The following is a 23,425-nucleotide window of genomic DNA, read 5'->3' as shown; positions in this document are numbered from 1 at the left end:
CACAAAGCAGCCCTCCAGCCAAATGGGGCGAGAAGTCACCACAGGATCAGCAGGCAAGTGGAAGTCCAATGCAGCGCCAGGAACAGCGCTACAAACAGCAAAAGCGTCCCAAGGAGCTATGCGGTGGAAGGAGGTAAAGTACCCTCCTGTGGGCGGTGGGCGGGCCACGGGGAGAGCGGACCGGAAGGTCTTAGAGGTCACGCAGGGACTCCTGGACAATGGAGTCCCTGCACACGCTCGCAGCCCCGCAGCGCCTCGCTCCCACACCCAACTCCAGGCTCCACAGCAGAGTCACAAAGCAGCCCTCCAGCCAAATGGGGCGAGAAGTCACCACAGGATCAGCAGGCAAGTGGAAGTCCAATGCAGCGCCAGGAACAGCGCTACAAACAGCAAAAGCGTCCCAAGGAGCTATGCGGTGGAAGGAGGTAAAGTACCCTCCTGTGGGCGGTGGGCGGGCCACGGGGAGAGCGGACCGGAAGGTCTTAGAGGTCACGCAGGGACTCCTGGACAATGGAGTCCCTGCACACGCTCGCAGCCCCGCAGCGCCTCGCTCCCACACCCAACTCCAGGCTCCACAGCAGAGTCACAAAGCAGCCCTCCAGCCAAATGGGGCGAGAAGTCACCACAGGATCAGCAGGCAAGTGGAAGTCCAATGCAGCGCCAGGAACAGCGCTACAAACAGTAAAAGCGTCCCAAGGAGCTATGCGGTGGAAGGAGGTAAAGTACCCTCCTGTGGGCGGTGGGCGGGCCACGGGGAGAGCGGACCGGAAGGTCTTAGAGGTCACGCAGGGACTCCTGGACAATGGAGTCCCTGCACACGCTCGCAGCCCCGCAGCGCCTCGCTCCCACACCCAACTCCAGGCTCCACAGCAGAGTCACAAAGCAGCCCTCCAGCCAAATGGGGCGAGAAGTCACCACAGGATCAGCAGGCAAGTGGAAGTCCAATGCAGCGCCAGGAACAGCGCTACAAACAGCAAAAGCGTCCCAAGGAGCTATGCGGTGGAAGGAGGTAAAGTACCCTCCTGTGGGCGGTGGGCGGGCCACGGGGAGAGCGGACCGGAAGGTCTTAGAGGTCACGCAGGGACTCCTGGACAATGGAGTCCCTGCACACGCTCGCAGCCCCGCAGCGCCTCGCTCCCACACCCAACTCCAGGCTCCACAGCAGAGTCACAAAGCAGCCCTCCAGCCAAATGGGGCGAGAAGTCACCACAGGATCAGCAGGCAAGTGGAAGTCCAATGCAGCGCCAGGAACAGCGCTACAAACAGCAAAAAAAGGTACCAAAAGACTGGCAATATTGCAAAAGGAGGCCATCATTTCAAGACAGAGGCAGCTTTAAGCACATACACATCTAGCAAATTCACATCCACCGCCTGAGAACAAACAGGATTACAATGGAAAACAAAAGAACAACCTTGGACTTTCCGGAGTCAGGCACTTAGCAGCCAACAGGCTGCAATCTCCTCATCCCTCTCTATAAGCCTTGATGGCAGGCTGCTGGGCCATCAGAGTGGCAGAGGACAATCCCAGAAGAAAACCATGCTGCAGAAACTAAAACCAATCACATTTCCAAACAAGAATATCTTTCTCAATGCTAAATCTTTGAAGGGAGAACCAATGATTGATTCATGGTCTGTGAGCGGATAGGCGCCTGGAAGCCTGGACTAGACCATTAGGCGACGCACAGAGAACCAGGTCTTCCATGGCGAAAAATGGACAACCACAATCATTCCCTGCTCTACGCTCAAAAGATGAGCCTGAGAAAGACTAGGAATAACACTAGGTGTTCCACTACCATTTTGAATATACCTTGAGGTAGCACTGATAGTCATTAAAGAACAAGCTGCTTACCTTCTGTAATGCTTTTTCTGGTAGAGACTCCAACCGCAGATTCCTCACTGTAGAATATTCCCCAGGCGTCAGACTGGATCTGGAAGTCTTGAGCAGTACCATGAGCCCTTGAGTAAAATCTTCAGCAGTACCTCTGCGCTCCGGTTGATGGCGTCAGACTGCTTGTTGTCAATGTTGTCAGTGTCGGAAGTTATGTGCATGGTACGCTGACATCAGTTTCTTTCGTGACTATTTCGGCACCAAAAAAACGGAGCCACGACTAAACAATCTGTGACCAGTGTGCAGACATCTACAGAATTTAGGGTGAAGAGCCTAGAGCTCAGTGCTGGAAGGATGAAAGGGAAGGTGAGGAATCTGAGGTTAGATAGAGTCTCTATCAGAAAAAACGTTACAGACAGTAAGTAACTTGTTATTCTGATCGAGACTTCTAACCACAGATTCCTCACCTTAGAACAGATAGCCAAGCAATATCTCTCCTGAGAAGGGTCTGTGAACGGGCTTCAAGGTAGGAAGTCCTGGAGGACCAAATGAGCAAAATGCCAATCCCAATCGACCTCACTGCCCAAGCAGTAGTGCTTCGGGAAATTCTGCAGTGACGCCCAAGTGGCAGCTTGGCAGATTTCCAAGACAGGTGCCGCGCATGCTAACTCAATAGTTGCAGCCTTGGCTATGGTGGAATGGGCAGATTTTGATGCAGAGTACAATCCATCAATAGATGGTCCATTTCTACACCACAGTGCCTTTTTTTGCTTCAGCAAACCCAATGAAGATCTCATTGTCCACACGGTGTTTTTTGGTGCAGTCAATGTAAAGAGAAAGCGCTCTTTTTGGGTTCCAACAATGGAGTCATGCCTCTTCCTTATAAGGATGAAGTGGAGCAAACAATGTCGGTAGGATGATGTTTTGGGCAACGTGGATAGGAGTGACCACTTTTAGCAGAAAGGAGGCACAAGTTCGAAGGACCAGTTTGACTGGGTAGAAGCTGGTTTATGGAGGTGCAACCAATAGTGCCTGAAGCTTACTGACACTCCTGGCCGATGTAATGGTCAACAGGAATACTGCCTTAAGGGTCAGTAGTAAAAGAGGGCAGCTATGCATGAGTTCGAATGAATAACACACGCGGAATGTCAGAACCAGATTGATGTCCCACTGGGGCACTGCAAAAGGGATAATAGGTAACAAGTGTTGCAAGCCCTTAAGAAAAGGGGTTAGGTGACTAACAGTGAGGGCTGATGTGGTAACCACTGTAGGAAGGTGGATATCTGACTATGGTTACCCCCAACTTTTTGCCTGGTGTTTTGCTGGTTTTTGACTTAGTTGGCCTGGGATCCTGCTATTCAGGACCCCAGGCTTCCTGCTCGCTCTGTAAAATGGACTCCATGTACCTTAGGTGCATTTACCAATTGGTACTGGGCCACCTTATCAGTCCCTGTATAGTATACCTTAGGTATCCAGGGCATAGGTGTACCCAGGGCCTACCAGGGGCTGAAGCATGTATTATGCCACCCCTGGCTGGGCATCTAAATAGACACAACTGGCTGCACGACAGCTGGGGCAAGGTGGTGTAATCACTCTTTGCTTTAGATATAGTTACCTATATCTAAACCTAAAATGGACACATATATTCCTATCAGTCACTCCTATGGAAGGCCTTATCAATCCTGAAGGCAGAGTGCTTGGAATTATGTGAGATGGTGCTCTGGCATGAGCTGAGCCCGTTTGCAGCTTGCGGAACCAAGTCCTAATAGCTGTTCCATGATAACGCTATACCATATACTCTTAAGAATATTATAATCCTCGCGGTTAAATGCTAACTCTGGTATAACATTATCAAAACATGTCGAGTAAGGTGTCATACGATTTGGAATACTACCCCCTCGCCAATTCTGGCGACGGGGGTAGCATTCCACCCTTCTAGAGGGACACGACATTTATGTAACTGAGAACCCCGGTTAAAGTTAACTCGAGCCTTGGCATCACAAAATGGATGCCGCCACCACAGACACAAGTCTGACCTCCTGCTGCTGGGAGTCCTTCCAGCGAGGGCGGCTTGGACAAAGGGTTTCCTGCCTTGGGAGTTGCTAGCACCACCCCAGACAGGATTTTGTGTATTGGGTAGGGTAGGCTTGAAAGGAATGAGACATGCCTGGGGCACACAAGGTGCCCTGTGCATACACCGGTTCAAACCAGTTGCTGGGGCACTCCAGCCCCAGCTCTGGCGGGAAACCGGACAAAGGATAGGGGGTGTAACCACCCTCCTTCCTGGTCCCACCCAGGGGAGGGACCTAGTCAGTAGTGCAGCTCCTTTAGCAGGATAAAGGTAGGAGCTGGTCCCATTTCAAATCAGATTAATCCTGAACTACTCTACAAGAAGAAACTCTGGACTTCGACGTTCTGCTCCACAGAAGACTGAAGAAATCTCCCTTGTGGGCAAGGAGTGTCCACCCTGCACAAGCAGGCACCACCAAGCGTCCAGCGGCTTCCCTTTGTCGTCTTCCCTCGAGGATCCAGACTTCAGAGCCCGACGAGACCCGGATTCCCAGACCTCTCCGACCTCAACTCACATCTGCAGCAAAGCTGAGACCCGTGGGTGCGACGAGACACGTGGGACCGGCCATCTTGGAAGAAACTGCACTTCGCTTCCAGCACGACTCCCGAGGTAAACTCGACCAAGTGCTTTGGGGACTGAGAAGCCCCAGCACCGAGCAGCCCCTGCACCGAAGATCAGCCCTCCAGCATCCACGAGATCTGCGTGGGGCCCTTCTGCTTGTTTGCTGCTCGACGCGTTGTCTGGTCACTTGCCGGCTGGCTAGTGGCCTCCTAGACGCCGAACCTTTGAATCTTTGCTGCTGGTCTGGTTGCTCCAGACTGGCCCTTGCTCCCTTCCAAAAGAGGGGCACCCCGGACTCTCCTAGTCCGCACCAGACGCTTTCTTCACTCACCGCGTGGGTTGCCTTTGCCAAGGCCTGTTGACGCCGATTCCGGATCCAACACCGCTGACAGCGAGAGCCTGCGTGGGACAGCTCGTGCCTCCATCCTGTTCGTCGAAGACACCTCCTGGTCCACGTGGCTGCAAAGTCAAGCGTCCACTCTTCACCTGATCGCGACGACGACATCTGGTTCCTTCCTGGTTCCACTCCAGTCACTGGCTAGTGACTGTGAACATTGTCCCCTCTGCTTTCAGGTCCTCTTCTTCACCAATCCACCCTTGGATTGCACCGGACATCTTCCTCCTGGTCGCCTGCAGGATCTTTTCTTTCAGGCTCCATTGACTTCAACGCGAGAACCCGACGCACTTTGACACCTATGCACCCGCGGCCCGTGGGTGAGATAACAAGAGCATTTCGGTGCTCAAGGGTAGTTTAACTGTCCTAGTGTCCAGTTCCACAGTCGTTTTAGTCCTACCTAGTCAGGATTGTCCGTACTCACCTTTAACTTGAACTGTACTGTCCATAGACGTTGTTACGCATCTCGCGTGTGAGTTCACACTCTGCACACGCGTTCCGTGGGCCTCCTATTACTTACCTAGTGTTAGTGTAGCGTGATACCATCGATCCAACAGCCTCTGGACAGCTCCATTCCTTCTATCGACTTTCACATTCCACTTACTTAGTATATGGTTTGTCGTGCCCCTAGGGCACAATTGTAATTTTGTGCAACTTAACATATTTTTCTTAAGAGATTGTCATGTGCTTAGCCCTCTGACCTCATAAAGAGTTCAGAGGTGTTGTTATTCATAAATATACTGTTTATTTTCATAACAACCTGTGTGGTGTCCTTTCATCTGGTATTCAAGGGGTTATATTGTGGTAAAACAGCTGGCTTCACATGCCAAAAGAGTTTAGCCTAAGACTGCTTTGTCCATGCTACCATTAGGATAGCTGGTCTATAAGGTTGACTTACAACCAATCACCATAAGGGTTGTTTGGACTGATACAAGGTGATCACTAGAACTAGTGAACATCATATACCAGGCCAACTTCTCACAACCACAAGAAAGATGAAATGGGGGAAGGTAACCTTTAAAGGTGTCCCAGGCAAGGCCTTGTCTGGCCAACAACAGCACACCCAAGAGCACCCCCAACAAGGAGGCAGAATGGCGATCAACTCTATCGGAAGAGCACCAAGCCAAAAATGTGTCCAAAAGGAAGGCATATACAGTTTTTGTTGAGTGACATCCACATAGCCTGAATGATATCACTAATCTTGGGAGGAAGTTCAAAAGTTTTGAACTGTCGCCACTCAATCTCCAAGCATGAAGGTGGAATGTACACCGATTCGGGTGCAGAACCCTGCCCTGTTGCTGCTGCAGGAGATCCTTTCGAAGTGGCAGCCTGATCGGAGGACAAATGCTAATGTTCAGCAGTTCAGGATAGCAAACTTTCCTTGCCCAGTCCGGAGCTATGAGGAGGACTTGTGCCCGGTTGGTCCTGATCTTCTTGAGAACCGGGGGCAGGAGTGGAAATGGTGGAAAGGCATACAGGAGTCCCGGGATCCAGTCTAAGAGAAACACTTCTCTGTACAGGAGCTGTTTTAGAAACTCCAACGTGCAGAAGAGCTGATATTGCACATTCTTAGCAGTGGCGAATAGATCGAGCCACGGTTCTCCTCATACTTTTTTCATTTTTAAACACATTTGATGGATTTTGGAATATGAACATGACCAACATGCAAAGAACACAAACATAGGCAAATACCTGCACACTCACCCCCAGCCTGCCCCCACCTGCGCTTGAGCAATAGGACTCACATCAATTAAAAGAACCACATCAAGTGTCCCACCCCCTCCCAATCCCGTCTCAACCCATAATCTTCTGAATATCATTGTTCAATACTTGTCCCACAGAATAGACAGATTCCAACACAAAGCCACTGTAATCCAACCATACCTGCCATATCCTGGGGTGCTTTTATAGGCAGCCTCTGGCCTGGTACACCGCCACCTCCAAGCCCAGATGCTGATCTATCACTTTTTTTCCCACATCGTCAAGAACGGGGCTGTGTCCTTCCACTCTCTCGCTATAGCTCGTTCTGCTAGGTTCAGACCCAGAAATAGCAGTGTCAACTTGAATCTGTTATTGCCCAGTGTATCAGTAATATGGAGGAGGGCAAGTTTTGAGTCCATTGAAACGGACCAGGCCAGGACTCTGTTCAGACAGGATGTCACCTTGTGCCAGAACAGGTCCAGAGCGGAGAATGTGTCAGGCTGATTAGAGATGAGTGTCTGGTATATCTTCGCAATATGATCTTCCAGGGATAACATGATGAGGTTACCCTCCAATGGATTAAATTCAGGGAGGTCAGACAGGACTACAATGTACGGGATCAGTGCATGACCGAGTTGTAGGTAACGATGGAACTGACTACGGTGAACCTGGTATTCCGCCTGAAAGGATTTGAGATCCGCCCACTTATGATGTCACCCAGGATAGAAATCCCTATCAGTTCCCAATTCTGAAATCCCTCCAGCACAGCCACCTGCAACATCATGTGCCACTGCCAGAGCATCGTTGACTTTGCCAGTTTTCCCCACCATCTGTTGGAGGGTATATCTCCATTTGTTAAAAACCCCTCTTGTAGTCAGAGGAAGACCATCGTAGCCGCCTCCGTCACATAAATACGAGATGAGAGGGATGTCTTCCATTGCCCACTTCTCGGACGCAAAGGCGGGGTCATCCTGGAGGTCATACCACCAGTCATTGATGATTAGCAAATTGGATGCACGATAGTATGATTCAATGTCCGCTGGAGCAATACCACTCCAATAGGTGGATTTAAAGCAGCATTTGTTAAGAGCAATGCAGGAGGTACCGCTATCCCAGAGGAAGCCACTGCGAATAGAATTACGTTCTCAAAACCGTTGCTATGAAACATCATACGTGAAATTCTGCAACGGGTACAAAATCTGGGGTAATGACACCATTTAAAAAATTGCTGACCTTCCATTCAGGGACAGAGGCAAGACTGATTCCATTGGAACAGCCTACCTCAAGCGAGCAAGTATAGGCTCCAGATTATGCATCCACACCAATGCAGCATAAGTGGGGACACAAAGACACCCAGATATTTAATCCCTCCCATGGTGATAAGTAACCCAGTAGCCCAACCGAAGCCCTGTGGGCAGCTATTTGCCGAGAACACTGTAGAATTAGAAACATGTTAAAACGAAGTATGGAAGCTCAGACAAGTCTTGTAGATGATAATAGTAGATTTATTCTTGTGGTAATCTTATAGGTTCTCAGATACAGGAAGATGTTCAGATCCTTGGTAATGCCCCACCAGGAGCAGGGTCCTTCTGCTCAGCCCATCACACCAACTGAAACTCTCTTCATACAAAGCAACCCCAACATTCCATGTGACATCACCACACGCTGAGCAGACAGGCAGAGAACCATAGTGGGGAGACTGCATTGGCAATAAGCACATTACAACACACTAATGCAAAAAAAACTAAGGTTTCGCCAAAGTTGTACATAATTTGCAGGATGCGGGGTCCCGAGTATTCGCAGGCAGTCAGGAAGAAGAGAATGCCATTGGTGTATAATGCTATTCTATCGGAGACACCCTCACCACACTCGAAGCCATGCTCCTGAGCGTCAATCCTCATTGCCAGAGGCTCCATGGCAAGAGCGAACAGCAGGGGAGACAGGTGCATTCTTGCCTCGTCCCCTGCTGGACTCAATATGTCTAACCTGACATCGGTCAGTCGCACCGTCGTGTCAATGTACAGCAGGCTGAGGTATGAAAGAAATCTCGGGCAGAAATTTAGGCAACAAAGGAGATGGAAAAAGTACACCTAGCTCACGGAATCAAACGCCTTCTCAATGTCCGCAAGAAGCCAGCGCATCATATAAATGTTGGATATTGTGCTGGGTAGCTCAGTGACGTATATAAACCCAGTCTGATCAGGATGTACGAAGTCGGGAATTAGCGGTACCAGCCTATTGGTCAGTGCTTTCACTAGAATTTTCACCTCCAAGTTTAAAAGGGAAATCGGACAATATGAGGACTGTTCCTCTACTGGTCGGTCAGGCTTAGGGAACACCACAATATCTGTGTGCTGCCAATCCAGTGGTAGGACGACAGTTTCAGCAGAGGAGTGGACCACCCCCAGCATGTGTTCCTGGAGTTTAGGCATGTAGGCTTTGAAGAATTCGCAAGGAAACCCATTGGGTCCTGGGGACTTCCCGGGGCTCAGCCCTTCCAGGGCCAGTGAAAGTTCCTCTCCCGCGAGATCACCCTCCAATAAATCGCAGACCATCAATGTGAGGCTCCTAAGAAGAAGTGCATTCAAAAACTCATCTGCTCACGTTATAGGACCTCCCTCCGAATGTACATCCCTTCGAATGGGCAGCAAAACTGGAAGCCATCTGGTGCTCCCCATTCTTGGAAGAGACAATTGTGCCACCTCCGGATGTAGATGCCATTTATGATCAGTGGATAAGTTTGTCTGCCCTGGCGCTCAGAGATCCCGGCATGTGCTGTACGACCAGGAAGATGTCATGGTGCTCCAGGCAAGTCCATATACACAGAGCTTTTTGACACAGGGTTCATGACCCCATTCTGCCTTGTTCGCTGCTACATACTACATGGGCATAGTGTTGTTCGTGAATACCTGAACCAGCCCTCCCTTGATAGATGGGAGGAAGGATTTCAATGCCAAGTGGATACCTGTCAGCTCTTGAAGACTGATATGGAGCTGAGCTTCTGCCGGGACCAGAGTCCTCTGATCTTCCCCTCTCTTAGATTGATGCCCCAACCCAGAAGTGATGCATTGGTCACCAGGTGGGGTAGGGGAAGAGGTCTGCTGCTGACCAAACTGTGATTCAGCAACCCCCATTGCAGATGTTTTGCAGTCTCCTTTGAAATATGGACCACATAGGAGAGATATCCCAGATGTTGTGCCCACTGGGACTTCAGATCCCACTGCAGAGCACGCACATTATGTCGAATGAACTGCATCAGCAGGATGCAGGAAGCCAACAGACTCAGGAGCCTCAGAGTCATCTCACCGAAATCCAGGGCGGAGGTTGAGACATCAGGATCATAGCCCAAATGTCCTGGACTCGGCGCTCTGGATTATAGGTGCAGAACTGCACCATATCCAGAATGTCTCAGATGAAAGGGAGCGTCTCAAATGAGTCAGGTGTGACTTCTGCATGTTGATAGTGAGTCTTGGCGATTGCAGAAGGTCCACCGTAGTCTGGAGGTGGGTGAAGATCCCGGGGGTACGTCCGCCTTCACCAGCCAGTCATCGAGGTATGGGAAGACTGGGACACCTGATCTATGCAGATATGCTACAACCACCGCCATCACTTTTGTGAACACCTGAGAGACAATGGTGTTGCCAAAGGGGAGCAGAGCAAACTGGAAATGCTTGTGGCCAACTGTGAACCGTAAGTAATGGCGGTGGGCATGCAAGACGGAATGTGAAAATATGCATTCTGAATGTCAAACGCTACCATCCAGTCTCCGGCGTCCAGGACAGACAGAACCTGAGCCAAAATGAGCATCCTGAACTTCTCTTTCCACAGAAAGACATCGAAAGGGCGGAGATCTAGTATGGGGCGGAGGCCACCATCCTTTTTCAGCAACAGAAAGTAGCAGGAATAGGAACCACAACCTACTTCTGATACTGGCACCCTCTTGCTGCCTCCTTTGGCTAGCAGAGCCTGCACTTCCTGGTGGAGCAAGGAGAAATTGTCAGCCGTTCCGTGGATGGTGGCAAAGGTGGTGGCACTTCTAGGAATGGAGGGGCATAACTCCTCTGTACAATTTGAAGCACCCACTTGTTGTAAGTTATTATTTGCCGTTGAAGACAGTGATGTCTGATCATGCCACCCACAGGTTGTGTTGCGTTGAGGGCCTATTAAAGACGCTTGGAGGCAGCGGTAGTCAGAGGGGTGGGGGACTGGACAGCACATTAGGAGTGAGTCTGTGTCCTTTATGGGATCTGCGTCCCTGGCCATGAAAGGACGTGAAAGCTTGCTGGGCAGTAAGGCTGGTATTGCGGATGCCATGGAAGCGCCAATCGATGCGAAAAAAACTGTTGCTGGGGGACCAAGGAAAGGCAATGGCATCTGACGGTGATCAGGCTTTCCTTGAAGGGCTCAAGGGCAGTGTCCACTTTGTCGCCAAATAGACAGGAGCTGTCAAAGGGTATGTCGATCAGAGATGATTGGGCATACCCTGAAAACCCAGTGGTCCTCAACCAGGCATGGCAACACCATTCTACCATAGAAGCCATGGCCCTGCCCAGGGAGTCAGTGGTGTTCAACCCACACCAAATGACAAACTTCATGGCACCTAGGCCATCAACCAATTCCTGATTCTGGATGGCTCTCCCCTCTTTGGGCAATATGGGCTGTACAACTGAATCCCAAAATGCATGGGAATACTGGCACTTCGTGTTCACTGACCTCAATGCCAAGCTGGAGGAAGAGAAGATCCGCTTTTCCAAGGTGCCCAGCCTCTTGAATTCTCTATCCAGCAGGGTGGAAGGAAACGCACTTGGGTTGACCTTGGCCTTTGAGGCTTGCACTACCAGGCTTTCAGAGTAGAACCGCAGATTGTTCCTTTGATTTGGAAGAGAAACTAATCTGCTTCAAAGCAAGAGACACTAAGATGACAAACAACAGAGTGTTGCACCCCATCAGCAATCCAAGAAGTCGTATGGATCCTCAAATTCCTGTACTCAAGACAGGCATCCTGCAGAGTCGGCTAATTCTCAAAAAGGCCCATGAACCCCACAGGATGCCCAACAGGACTAGGTGCTTGCTGGGGTCTGCAGGCGCCAGGGCTGGTGTCACAGGACCTTCCTGGGGACGACAACCCGATTCACAGAGTCTGCAAACCCCACAAGAAAAAATACTTTTTTAAACATTTTAACTTTAGGGGGATACATATGGGTCCACCCCCTCCCCCTGATATGAGCCAAGCTATCAGGGAATGCTCACCTGCTCCATAAGGATCATTTATCATTCTTGTTTTTGAGGACGCACACATGCTGAAATGGTGGGTGCAACATTTTTCTGCCAGATAATCAGGGAGTTTAGGATCACGGACCTAAAATGGACAGCAGGAGAAAAGCTCCTTTTCCAATCAGATTTATTTGTTTACATTGTTGGGGCGCAAATTAACGGCGCAGATATCTCTATCTTGACAGGTCGACTGCATTTGAGGCCTACGAAAACCACTTGCCTAGAAAACTACTTAACAGATTTACCCTAAACCAAGTAACAAAACTTCCTTGAGTTCTAGTTTCCTGTCAAGTTTGGTGTAACGGCTTCTTATAAGAATTAAAAAGGAAAAAATCATGTTTTGGACCACACTTGACAAAAGTGATCTGAAAACTGAGCAGAGTCCATTTGTTTTATTTATGACATACAAACTGATATTTACCTCAACAATTGTGAGCAAAGCTTCTTGGGAATTTCTCATAACTTCCATAGTTTTTTCACAACACCTAAAGTACAACACAAATATTAAACACATGAGGTTTACAGTACTGCAAAAAGAAATAAGTATACTCTTCTACCTCACTAAGGCAGATAAACTTTAACTTACCAGTCTAGTTTAAAAGCAAAAAAATGATGTTACATGATAGGAGGACACATAAAATATCATTATAAGTGTTTCAAGTTGCAACTTTAGTAATCTTTATTCAAAACATCTTCATACTGGAAAATAAGATTTTGTTTCTTAATGATAAAATATAATGATCTTAACTGTATTAAGTGAGCTCACTACTGCTGATAATCCAATCTGGTCATATTCTAGTGAAATCTACTCCATCTACATAAAACAAATACTCATACATCCTGAAAGAAGTAGATGGGAATGGAGAAAGATACTGTCCCCACTGAGAAGATACAAAATATGATCAAAGTTCAATAACATGCCTTCATATAAAAGAAATTAGGTTTTAGTAGTGTGAAGAGTGAAAGATAGGTGCTTGACAAACATTAATGAACACTTGTAGATCCGGGCTAATTCTCTAGGCCTGAAATAAATATGATTTCTGAGGTCACCGTTCAGAGAGACTTTACCATTTCATTAACATAGTGGATGCTCTAGACCCCGGGAATATAAAATGAAATATTAATAAGTTAAACCGACAGTTTGATACATCCTTAGTACTTAATTGGTTTTGTGAATACTTTTTTTGTGGATTCCCTGTATGTATCTCTATGGAGGAATTCCAATATTAAACAGTTTGTAAAATATCTAACTAGAAAAAAATTGAGTATATGGGAATTTTATATTCCTGGTCATATCAAATTAACAGTGGAAATGTTTACCCATACAATGATTAAGTAGAAAACGTTACTTATCTACAGTAGCAATCTTTCTGGTAGATACTCTATTTACCTGCAGATTCCTCATCTGTAGAACAATCCCCAGAAGTTAGACTAAACATCAAAGCAACGAAGTCGCCGGTAGAAGTGAGGTCAGGGAGTGCCATTGACTTCATAAAAAACCTGCCCCCTTTGTATCAACATCAGTTTCCCTCCGTTCTTTTTAAGCCTTTGAGGAGAGAAGGTATACTGACATAAATTATACATTTCAATACCAATGAAAAATTAGAGATGGGATCTTATTAACTGCCCCTAATGGTCATCCATAAAACGGGAAGGAATGTGGGTCAGCGAGGAATCTGCAGGTAGATAGAGTAACCACCAGTAAGATCATTACTGCAGGTAAGTAACTTTTTCTTCTGATGGATACTTCTACCTGCAGATACCTCACCTCTAGAACATACTCTACAGCAATACCTTACCCCCTAGGAGGGCTGATATACGACGTAGACCAGGAAATGCTGCAAGATGGATCAAGCAAAGTATCCATCCCTGCACATTTCTGCATCAAGGCGGTAATGCTTTGCTAAGGTATACAATGAAGCCCATGTCGCTGCCTTACATATTTCTGCGATCGGACACCCAGAGCTAGTTCAGAAGTTGTAGGCTTAGCTCTGCTGGAATTGGCCCTGATCCCTTCAGGCTACTCATTCAAGTGTAGCAGGTATTAGTGCAGAGAATGACCCATAGGGATAGGGTCTTCTTCTGAACCACCTTCCACTACTTGGCTCCACAACAGCCCACAAAGAGTTGGTAGTCTGACCGGTATTCCTTGGTGCATCCAGGTAGAAATTGACGGCCTGCCTAGGATCCAACTGATGCAAATATTCCTCCTTTTTTGTAGGATGGGGTGGGGGGGTGCGGGGCTGGAAGGGTAATAGATTGGGCAAGGTGGAAAGAAGTGATAACCTTAGGAAAGAATGCAGCCCTGGTTTGTAACACCAACTTGTCTGGAAAGGTGGTCATGAACGGAGGACGACAGATATGGGCATTAAACTCACTGACCCCTCTAGAAGACGTGATGGCAACCACAAATACAGTTTTGAGTATCAACATGTGAAGGGTACAACTGTGCTAGGGCTTAAACGGAGTCCCCATTAGAAATGTGACAACCAAATTCAAGTACCATTGAGGAACCACAAATGGAGTGGGAGGAAAAAGGTTAATGAGGCCCTTAAGAAAAAGCCTGACAACAGGGGACTTAAAATGGATGGCTGATCTGTCAGACAGAGGAAAGCAGACAAGGTGGCTAAACAGTCCTTCATAGTGCCAATGGCACATTTCATCTGAGCTACTGAAAGAGCAAATTGTAGCACTTGGAATAGCTTGGCCTGCAAAGAATCCACATCATTGTCCACATCACAGTTGTGTTGTCTGTCAAGATCTGGTCAGACCGACCAGAGGTGAGGAAACCCTACTCCTGAGGCGGAAGCCGGGAGACGCTAGGATTTTAACTTTATTTTTAAAACTGTGTAATTTGATTGTGTTCTTAATCACATACCTCCCTCTCCTGGGGAATTGTATTTCCGCTCTGGGCTTTCCCGCGCAGCAGACTACTTAGCTGCAGCGGGCTCCAACTCGATCGCCGCCATCCTCCTGAGGCCACGGCCACCTTCATTAGGCCCCGCCCCCCGCCGAGGGCTTTAAATTCGCGCTGAATACGAGCGGCACTTAGAAGCAAACCCTACTCCTGAGGCGGAAGCCGGGAGACGCTAGGATTTTAACTTTATTTTTAAAACTGTGTAATTTGATTGTGTTCTTAATCACATACCTCCCTCTCCTGGGGATTTGTATTTCCGCTCTGGGCTTTCCCGCGCAGCACATTACTTAGCTGCAGCGGGCTCCAACTCGATCGCCGCCATCCTCCTGAGGCCACGCCCACCTTCATTAGGCCCCGCCAAGGGCTTTAAATTCGCGCTGAATACGAGCGCCACTTAGAAGCAAACCCTACTCCTGAGGCGAAGCCGGGAGACGCTAGGATTTTAACTTTATTTTAAAAACTGTGTAATTTGATTGTGTTCTTAATCACATACCTCCCTCTCCTGGAGATTTGTATTTCCGCTCTGGGCTTTCCCGCGCAGCAGACTACTTAGCTGCAGCGGGCTCCAACTCGATCGCCGCCATCCTCCTGAGGCCACGCCCACCTTCATTAGGCCTCGCCCCCCGCCGAGGGCTTTAAATTCGCGCTGAATACGAGCGCCACTTAGAAGCAAACCCTACTCCTGAGGCGGAAGCCGGGAGACGCTAGGATTTTAACTTTATTTTTAAAACTGTGTAATTTGATTGTGTTCTTAATCACATACCTCCCTCTCCTGGGGATTTGTATTTCCGCTCTGGGCTTTCCCGCGCAGCAGACTATTTAGCTGCAGCGGGCTCCAACTCAATCGCCGCCATCCTCCTGAGGCCACGCCCACCTTCATTAGGCCACGCCCCTCACATCCTTATCTCCCTAGAAATAATGTGCTTTACCCGTCCGCGCAGCGGGCGCGCCGTCAGCGCGCCAAAGGCAAGCCCGTCTGCGCCCGTCCGCGACCGACAGGAACCAGGGGCCTTGGACTCTGGCCCTATCTTCACTTACACCCCAGCCCAACTTCTTCCCTTAAACACAGCACAGCCCATCACCCCGTCCTTGCTGCCCTGGGTATTTCTGTTCCCTCTACTCCCTCGCCTGAATCCGCACTGCTTTCTCCCCGATTACAGACTTCTCTTCCCCTCTCTCCCCTCTCTTTCTCCACACCCACCATGGCCACTGCCTGCCTGTTAAACACCAGATCAGCAGGCAAGCACCAGTATGAGCTCTTTAACCTACTGGATACTGACGCTCCGGACTTTTTGTTTCTTACGGAGACGTGGTTTTCTGCTGATTCCCTTCCTGATCTGTTGTCCGCCCTCCCCGACTCGTACTACGCTCTTAGGGCGGATCGTCCAGCCGGTAAGGTCGGCGGGGGTGTGGCGATGATCATTCGTTCCCATCTCCAGTTTCAGATTCTTCCCCAACTTCCCATACCTGATATAGATTTCTTGGTTGCTCGCTCACTTAATCTCTTAGCCCCTATCACAATAATCTTAATGTATCGTCCCCCTCAGAATATGCCTACTTGTGTACCTGTCTTACAAGAACTACTGGCCACTCTTGTGGTCAACAACTCTTCACTACTCCTTCTCGGAGATTTTAATTACTGGCCAGGTGATCCTAGGGAGGACCTGTCCTCCAAAGATTTTTCAGCTACTCTCCAGTGTCTTAATTTTCTTCCCCACCTCCATTCCCCTACCCATATTCGCGGCCACACCTTAGATCAGATATGGTCAGCCAGCTGTACTATTACTTCCCCCACAATCGTCCCTTGTACCTGGTCCGACCACTTTTTGATCTCATTTCTTATTGAGCTTGGAGCCCAAAAAAACCCCCCTTTGACTAAGAATATCACAGCTCGCAATTGGAATCGGGTTGATCTTAACCTCCTTTGCTCCTCTCTTGCTGCTTCTTCTCCCGACGCAGGTGCCCTCTCCATTGATCTTCAAGCAGACACTGTGAATCAGTGGCTGTCTTCCACTTGTGATCGCGTTGCCCCTCTTAGAAAAGTCAAGATCTGTCGCCCCCATGACGCCCAAAAATGGTTCACAGACGAATTGAAAGCTCTCAAACTAGACCTTAGGCGTTCTGAACGCCATTGGAGATGCAATTACTGTCCTCTTCTGCGATCCAAATATAAACTTCTTTTGAATAATTACAAGAAGGCTATTCTTTTAGCCAAAACCCGGTATTTTTCGGAAAAGATATCTCAATCAGCTAACAAACCGAAGGAAATCTTTTCCATAGTCCGCAACTTAGTCGCCTCAGACAGAGCTAACTCCAACCCTGTCCCCTCCCAAGAGCTCCGCTCGTCCTTTAATGACTTCTTTTTAGACAAAATCGCGAAGATCAAATCCAACATTCCTTCAACTAACCCACCCCTTGTCTCCTTTCCCTCCCTATCACTTCCCCCGCCCTCCTTGCCTCTTGACCAGTTTCCGCTCATCACTCTAAACCCCTTCTTGGCACTTCTCCAGAAAGTGAAGTCAGGTTCCCCAGCTGACTGTGCCCCTGCACACATTCTGAGAGAGCTCTTCACTCACTGTCCTGATCCCCCTCTCTCGCTTCTTAACTCTTCCATTTCCTCAGGCCTATTTCCCAAATTTTTCAAATCCGCAATAGTTCGCCCCATCATAAAAAAGCCTGGTGCAGACCCCTCCCTTCCTGCCAACTTTAGACCTATTTCCCTTCTCCCGTACCTTGGGAAGATATTGGAGAGCCACATTACCTCCTGTCTCTCCTCCTACATTGAGGATAACCATCTCCTGGCCACCCACCAAGCGGGCTTTCGTCCAGCCCACTCTACTGAGTCAGTGGTCCTGTCCGTCCTAGACGAGCTCAAGAGCAAGGCGGATTCCAACTTGCCACAAGCTTTGGTGCTGCTTGATCTGTCCGCTGCGTTTGACACGGTCGACCATTCCATCCTTCTCGACCGGGTCAGCGCGGCGGGCATTCAGGGTACCGCGCTCTCTTGGCTCGCCTCCTTTCTTAATGGACGGACTCAGGCAGTCCATCTGTCTGGCCACATTGCCCCTACCCGCTTGGTCCCCTGTGGGGTCCCCCAAGGTTCCTCCCTGTCCCCCCTTCTTTTTAATCTCTACATTCGTCCCCTTATTCTTTCTCTCCTTGATATGGGGGTCTCTGTATATAACTATGCGGATGACCTCCAGCTTGTTTTTGACCTTTTCTCTCCTTTGCACTCCCTACCTAAATTTCACTCCACTCTTGTTTTCATCTCAGAGTGGATGAATTGGAACCAACTTGAGCTCAATCTGGACAAGACGGAGTTAGTCCTGACTGGCCATTCCATCTCCCCTTGGTCATCTGCTTTTTGGCCCCCTATCTTTGGCCCTCCGCCCATACCATCGGCCTCTGCAAAGACCCTGGGCATTAAAGTCAGTGGGGATCTCTCCATGCATGCCCAGATTGGCTCCGTTGTTTCCTCTTGTTTTCTCCCCCTCCGTATTATTCGGAAAGTGTCCCGCTTCTTCTCTTCCGATGCCCTCAAACTTATCATGCTAGCAATGATTCTTTCCCGTCTTGATTACGGGAACAGTCTCTACGCGGGCATCCCGGCTTACGAACTGCGCCGATTGCAGGCCATCCAGAACCAAGCTGCTCGAATCATTCATCGCCTGCCTAAATCTTCTCACATCACGCCTGTTCTGAAATCCCTTCACTGGCTTCCCATCTGCCAAAGATCTCTTTTTAAGATGGGCTGCCTGGCTTTCATGGCCCGCTTTCGTATGGCCCCAGCTTTCATCAATTCACTCATCATTCCTTACACTCCCCCCCGTGCCCTCCGTTCTTCCAACCAATTTCTCCTCAATGTCCCGCGGTTTCGCAAATCTAAAACGGGAGGCACTAGATTCTCGGTACTGGCTCCCCGTTTCTGGAATAGCCTCCCTCTGTCAATTAGGTCTATCCCAACCTACTCCCAATTCCGTAAAGCCCTCAAGACGCATCTGTTCTCCATAGCGTACTCCGGCTGAATTTCATCTCTGCCTTAGCCTTCTATTTCAGCGCCAGGAAGCCGCTTGGTCGCAGTGCGCTTTATTAAGAACCTTCTTCACTTCAGGAAGGCTTTGAGTACCAGTACCAGTCGAACTGCCACAATTCTAGCAGGTTGATGTGAAGTACCTGCTCCTCCGTATACTGGAGGCCCCTGATTTTCAGGTCCTCTAGATCAGCCACACATCCTTAGGATGGAGGCATCCGTCACTACTGTAGTCAGGGCTGGAGGGGGAGTAAAATCCATCCTGCGAGACAGGTTTGCCTTGTTCTCTCATCAAGGCACTTCCACCACAGAGCTGGGTATCATCAAGGGGAAGATCCATAACACTGGCTTGAATATCAGGTGAGAAGCTGGATGTCCGAAGCCAAGCATGACTTCTTAGTGTGACTGGGATACCCAAAACACATGCTACAGAGTCTGCCGTACCCAGCCCAGATTTAATTCTGTGCTGCGATGTATTATGTCTATCTACTATAGGTTTATGGTAAGGTTCTTTCATATCTGATGGGACAGGTGGAAGAATCATTTGGGTCATGACCCATAGTGCATGGTGATAACGTGTGAGCAGGCAGTTAGTGTACACTACCCCACTCTGCCCTCCGTGTTGCAGTACCACATGGCAGTAGTGTTATCTGTGAACACTTGCACTAGCCTTCCCAGGTTGGAGAGCAGAAAGGCTTTCAATGCCTATCAGATTGCTCTGAGCTCAACATGTTGATGCGAAGTCCAGATCTGCCAGAGAGTGCTCTCCCAGATGGCAACCCTATCCCAGGAGTGACGCATCTGTCACCACTGTCAGATCTGGTTGGGGGAAGGGAGAGGGGTCTGCTGCTGATGCAATTGTGGATCATAAGCCACCACTGCAGGTTCTTTGCAGTTCTCTCGGAGATCTGGACCGTGTTCAAGAGATTCCCTGGATGCTGTCCTACCGCAGAGCCCACATATGCCAACAGGCATGTGTCACAAACAAGATGCAGGAGGCCATGAGGCCCAACAACCTACAAGTCAGTCTCAGCAATTCAGACTAAAGGCTGAAACACTGGCATCATAGCCTGAATATCCTGAACTCCCCGCTCGGGAGGATAGGCCCAAAATAGCACTATGTGCAGAACAGCTCCGATGAAAAGAAGCATCTGATAGGGAGTCAGGTTTTACCTTAGCTGGTTGATAGTGAACCCCAGTGAGTGCAGAGGTTTGCTGTAGTCTGGAGATGGGAGACGACTGCCTGGGACGGGCCCCCCGTCAACAGCCAATCTAGAGTATGCCTCCCTAGAGGAAGACTCTAAAATTCACTCTAGGTTGATTACCTTTAAGGTATACCCATTGCTTCTGGCATAACATCTCAGTAAATCGCAGGATCATCTGAGCTCACCCTTCCCTTTACCTGGAGACTAGGCAGCAGAACTTAGCTAGTCTAATCTCTCCATCTTAGCCTTTCATGTCTGATCTCATTCATACACACTGTGTCCCCAAGTCTGAGCTATTCACTACAATGCATTCTGCTGATAAAGAACGATCAGCAACATTCTAGTTTTCATGACAAATAGTGTCTATCACTTGACAATAGATCAGGCATTACAAAGCCAAATAATAACACTAATACGATAAAAGCATTTTAAAATGTACCTTACCTTCTAAAAACACCCTCAGCGCCAGTTATGCCCATTCCATCTACAATATCCCTTGTTAATCGAAATGGAACTGTTTCTGGTGTTGGAAGAATTTTTCCTTGCTCAAATGCCACTCCTACAGTAAAAATAAAATCACAATGCCATGAATTATAAAACAGAGAAACTGCACAGAGGGGAGAATGACTATTTACCAAGTAGCAATTTGCATGGGACCAAACTCCTGAATTATGGCCCTCTTTAGACAGGCCCTTAGAACTCTTTAGAACAAAGTTCTAAAATTAAGAAGATGCACTATGCAGGCACACAGCCTCTCAAGAGCAAGTATTTTATGGCAAAAGGTACAATCACATCTCAGTTTTAGAGCATCAAGCTCAGAGAACACAATTATGCAAGCCTAAAGACACAGAGAACTATGTTTGGTCATGAGGATGCATAGACGGTAAACTCATGAGGACCTTTATTACAAGTGGAATCCATACTCTTGAATACACTATGAAGCATTTTTCACCGTAAGAAGGGATCAAGCAAACAAAAAGCACACATTAGGCAGATAAGATCTGTGACTTAGCCTAAGCAAACTGAGCAGTAGTTTTAGAATTTATTCTGAATCAGTATTTTCTACAAAAGATGTGGAGAGAGAAGACCAACTATGTATGTTTCAAAAAGGCTATGGGAGTGCCCCAGTCCCATGTAGAGAGGGAAAATACCTTCAGACATTGACAAATCACTACTACATTACTGCTGGTTTTCAGATAACGTGCTCAGAGTTGTGTCTTAGTTCTAAGCAACATATGTAACCAACTTTCTAAGCATTAAAACATAAAAACATGTTATTTAAGGAGATGAACTGAACACAGCAAAAGCTCAATTGCAGATACACCCATACTCAATGAGTTGCCAAAGAGTCATGAGTTGAGTCTGAGAGAGAGCTTAAGCCACGTCTACTCAGTGGTAGATATTGAAAAGCAACCATATTGTGCGGTTCAGTTGTTAAAATGTTTTAAGCTGCTTTGATTGCCAGCTCAAAGATAAATAATATGCAAAGGAGATCTCGAAAAGATCCATTTCTGAAGACTCAGCTGATAAATATATGTTTGAAATTAAAACGTGTTTACACCACTTCTTGTGATGTTCAAATAAAAGGTGGAAAGCTCACTTTGGCCTGTTGGAGATATGGGCCTGCACAACAAAATCTACAAATAGATTATAACAATACACATCCCTGACTATTTCAGAGGTGTCTTCTTAAGGAGGCAAGAGTGGGAAACCTCAGTGAGGATTTGTGGCCAGTTCCAAATATTGTATCACAAATTAAAAGGGCAACAGGTAACTAAGACCCTCACGGGTGAGTAGCAGCACTTTATAAACCCCTGATTCACTGATTGATTTTTTTTTTAACTGATTTTTATTAAGTTTTCATAATATGCACAAACGTTTCTGATACATATTCATACACAATACATTGGCCTTGCAACACTTGTCCGATAGTTGTGCCCACAGTCTGACTTTGCCTTGCCTCGCTTAAACTTGTTTAGTCCGTCAGTCTGTTCCACACAAGGAGTGAGGCCTTTCCTATAGCAAACGCCATATCCCAGTTGACCTGAGGTACAGTCTTACAGGGCTGAATTGTGTTGCTCCTTGCTTATGCAAGCACTGTCAGCCTCTATGCTTCAGAGCAGAGAACAAAGAACATCGCCCCCCCCCCTCAACTCAACTCCCGCCCCCCGGACCTCCCCCCCTCCTAACCCTACCTCCCTCCTCCCCTCAGACATGTCGCTTTACCGAACAGCGCACTTATTGCTCATTATGTGTTCCGCACACTCCATTCGAGTCCATGACAGTAGCCCACATCTCTTCTGAGAGGACGCATCCACCTCCACGACCTCCCCCCCATTCTCTCACCTCGCTACCTGTTGGTGCGGTCTCATGTAGTAAAGAGGGCATTCATAGCCGGAGAGATCAGTCATCATCGTCAGTCTGATTTTTGAGAAAATCTACCATCGCCACCAAGGTTCTCGCCGAGTCCCACAATTTGTCATTGTCAGTCCTCCGAACTAGTTGGAGCCGGAGTGTCCCCTCGCAGTCCGCCCACTTTATAAAGTCTCGCAGCCAGCGCGCAATACTGGGGGCCGTGACCGCCTTCCAATGGCTAGTGATTTCACGATTGGCTAGAACTAACCCCAAGTCTAGGAACCTACTGGTGGTTTTGTTGCGGGAAGTGTGGGGAAACCAGTATAACAGGCACACCCCTGGAGTATGCTGCAAGTCCCTCTCCGTCACCTCTGTCAATTTGGCAAGTACCTCTCCCCAGTACCCCTGAAGCAATGGACAATTCCAGAACATGTGCATGAATGCTGCACCTTCCAGTCTGCATCGTGGGCAGGTAGCGTGGGAGCCAAAGAACTCATAAATGTTGTGAGGCGTAAGATATGCCCGATGAAACACATAGAATTGGATAAGTTGAAATCTTGTGTTTCTGGAACACTTCCAGGCCAGTTCCATTAGCAATTCCCAGGGTTTATCCTCTATAGGCGTTCCCAGGTCAGTTTCCCAACCCTGATTCACTGATTGATTAGGTAAATCTAATGTGTATAGGGCACTCTCTAATGTAGCCCAACCATATAGAAACATTCATAATGTGGAGACCTGCAATGATGGCCAACAGACACTGGCCACCAAACACCAGCCACCACATTAATGCCCACTGTGTTTCATAGCTATTACTCATTAAAGCGCTTGGAGCCCTCTGTTCTGTTGAGCATGCTTTATGCTGAAAGTGTAGGAAATATTTTGAAGCTGTCAGTGTGCAAGTGTCCAGAAGTGAGTAAACTAAAGCACGATACACTACAGGCAGAGTAGCAGTTTAGTCTTGCAAAGAGCTGACCCACCTTCATTTGCTTCAGAAGATCACTTATGAAACATTGTGAGGACACTGCAGTGAAAATCATGAAGAACAATTTACTTACTTTTCGTCGCGCCTTATCTGATCGAGGCTATCTG

General features: G+C 48.2%; 1 protein-coding gene across 1 annotated transcript in view; it reads right to left on the bottom strand.

The window, feature by feature from the left end:
- Positions 1 to 23,425, bottom strand: part of ATM (ATM serine/threonine kinase) — a 1,424,234-nt gene that overhangs the window by 15,350 nt on the left and 1,385,459 nt on the right. Inside the window, exons 60-61 of the mRNA XM_078657051.1 lie at positions 20,426 to 20,540; positions 12,251 to 12,314 (exon numbers count right to left, since the gene is read on the bottom strand). Coding sequence (XP_078513177.1) covers positions 12,251 to 12,314; positions 20,426 to 20,540 — 179 coding nt within the window. The remainder of the gene's footprint in view (positions 1 to 12,250; positions 12,315 to 20,425; positions 20,541 to 23,425) is intronic.

Source organism: Lissotriton helveticus, chromosome 8, assembly GCF_964261635.1.
Source record: "Lissotriton helveticus chromosome 8, aLisHel1.1, whole genome shotgun sequence".
NCBI classification, from domain to species: domain Eukaryota; kingdom Metazoa; phylum Chordata; class Amphibia; order Caudata; family Salamandridae; genus Lissotriton; species Lissotriton helveticus.
This window is presented reverse-complemented; position numbering and strand designations above follow the sequence as displayed.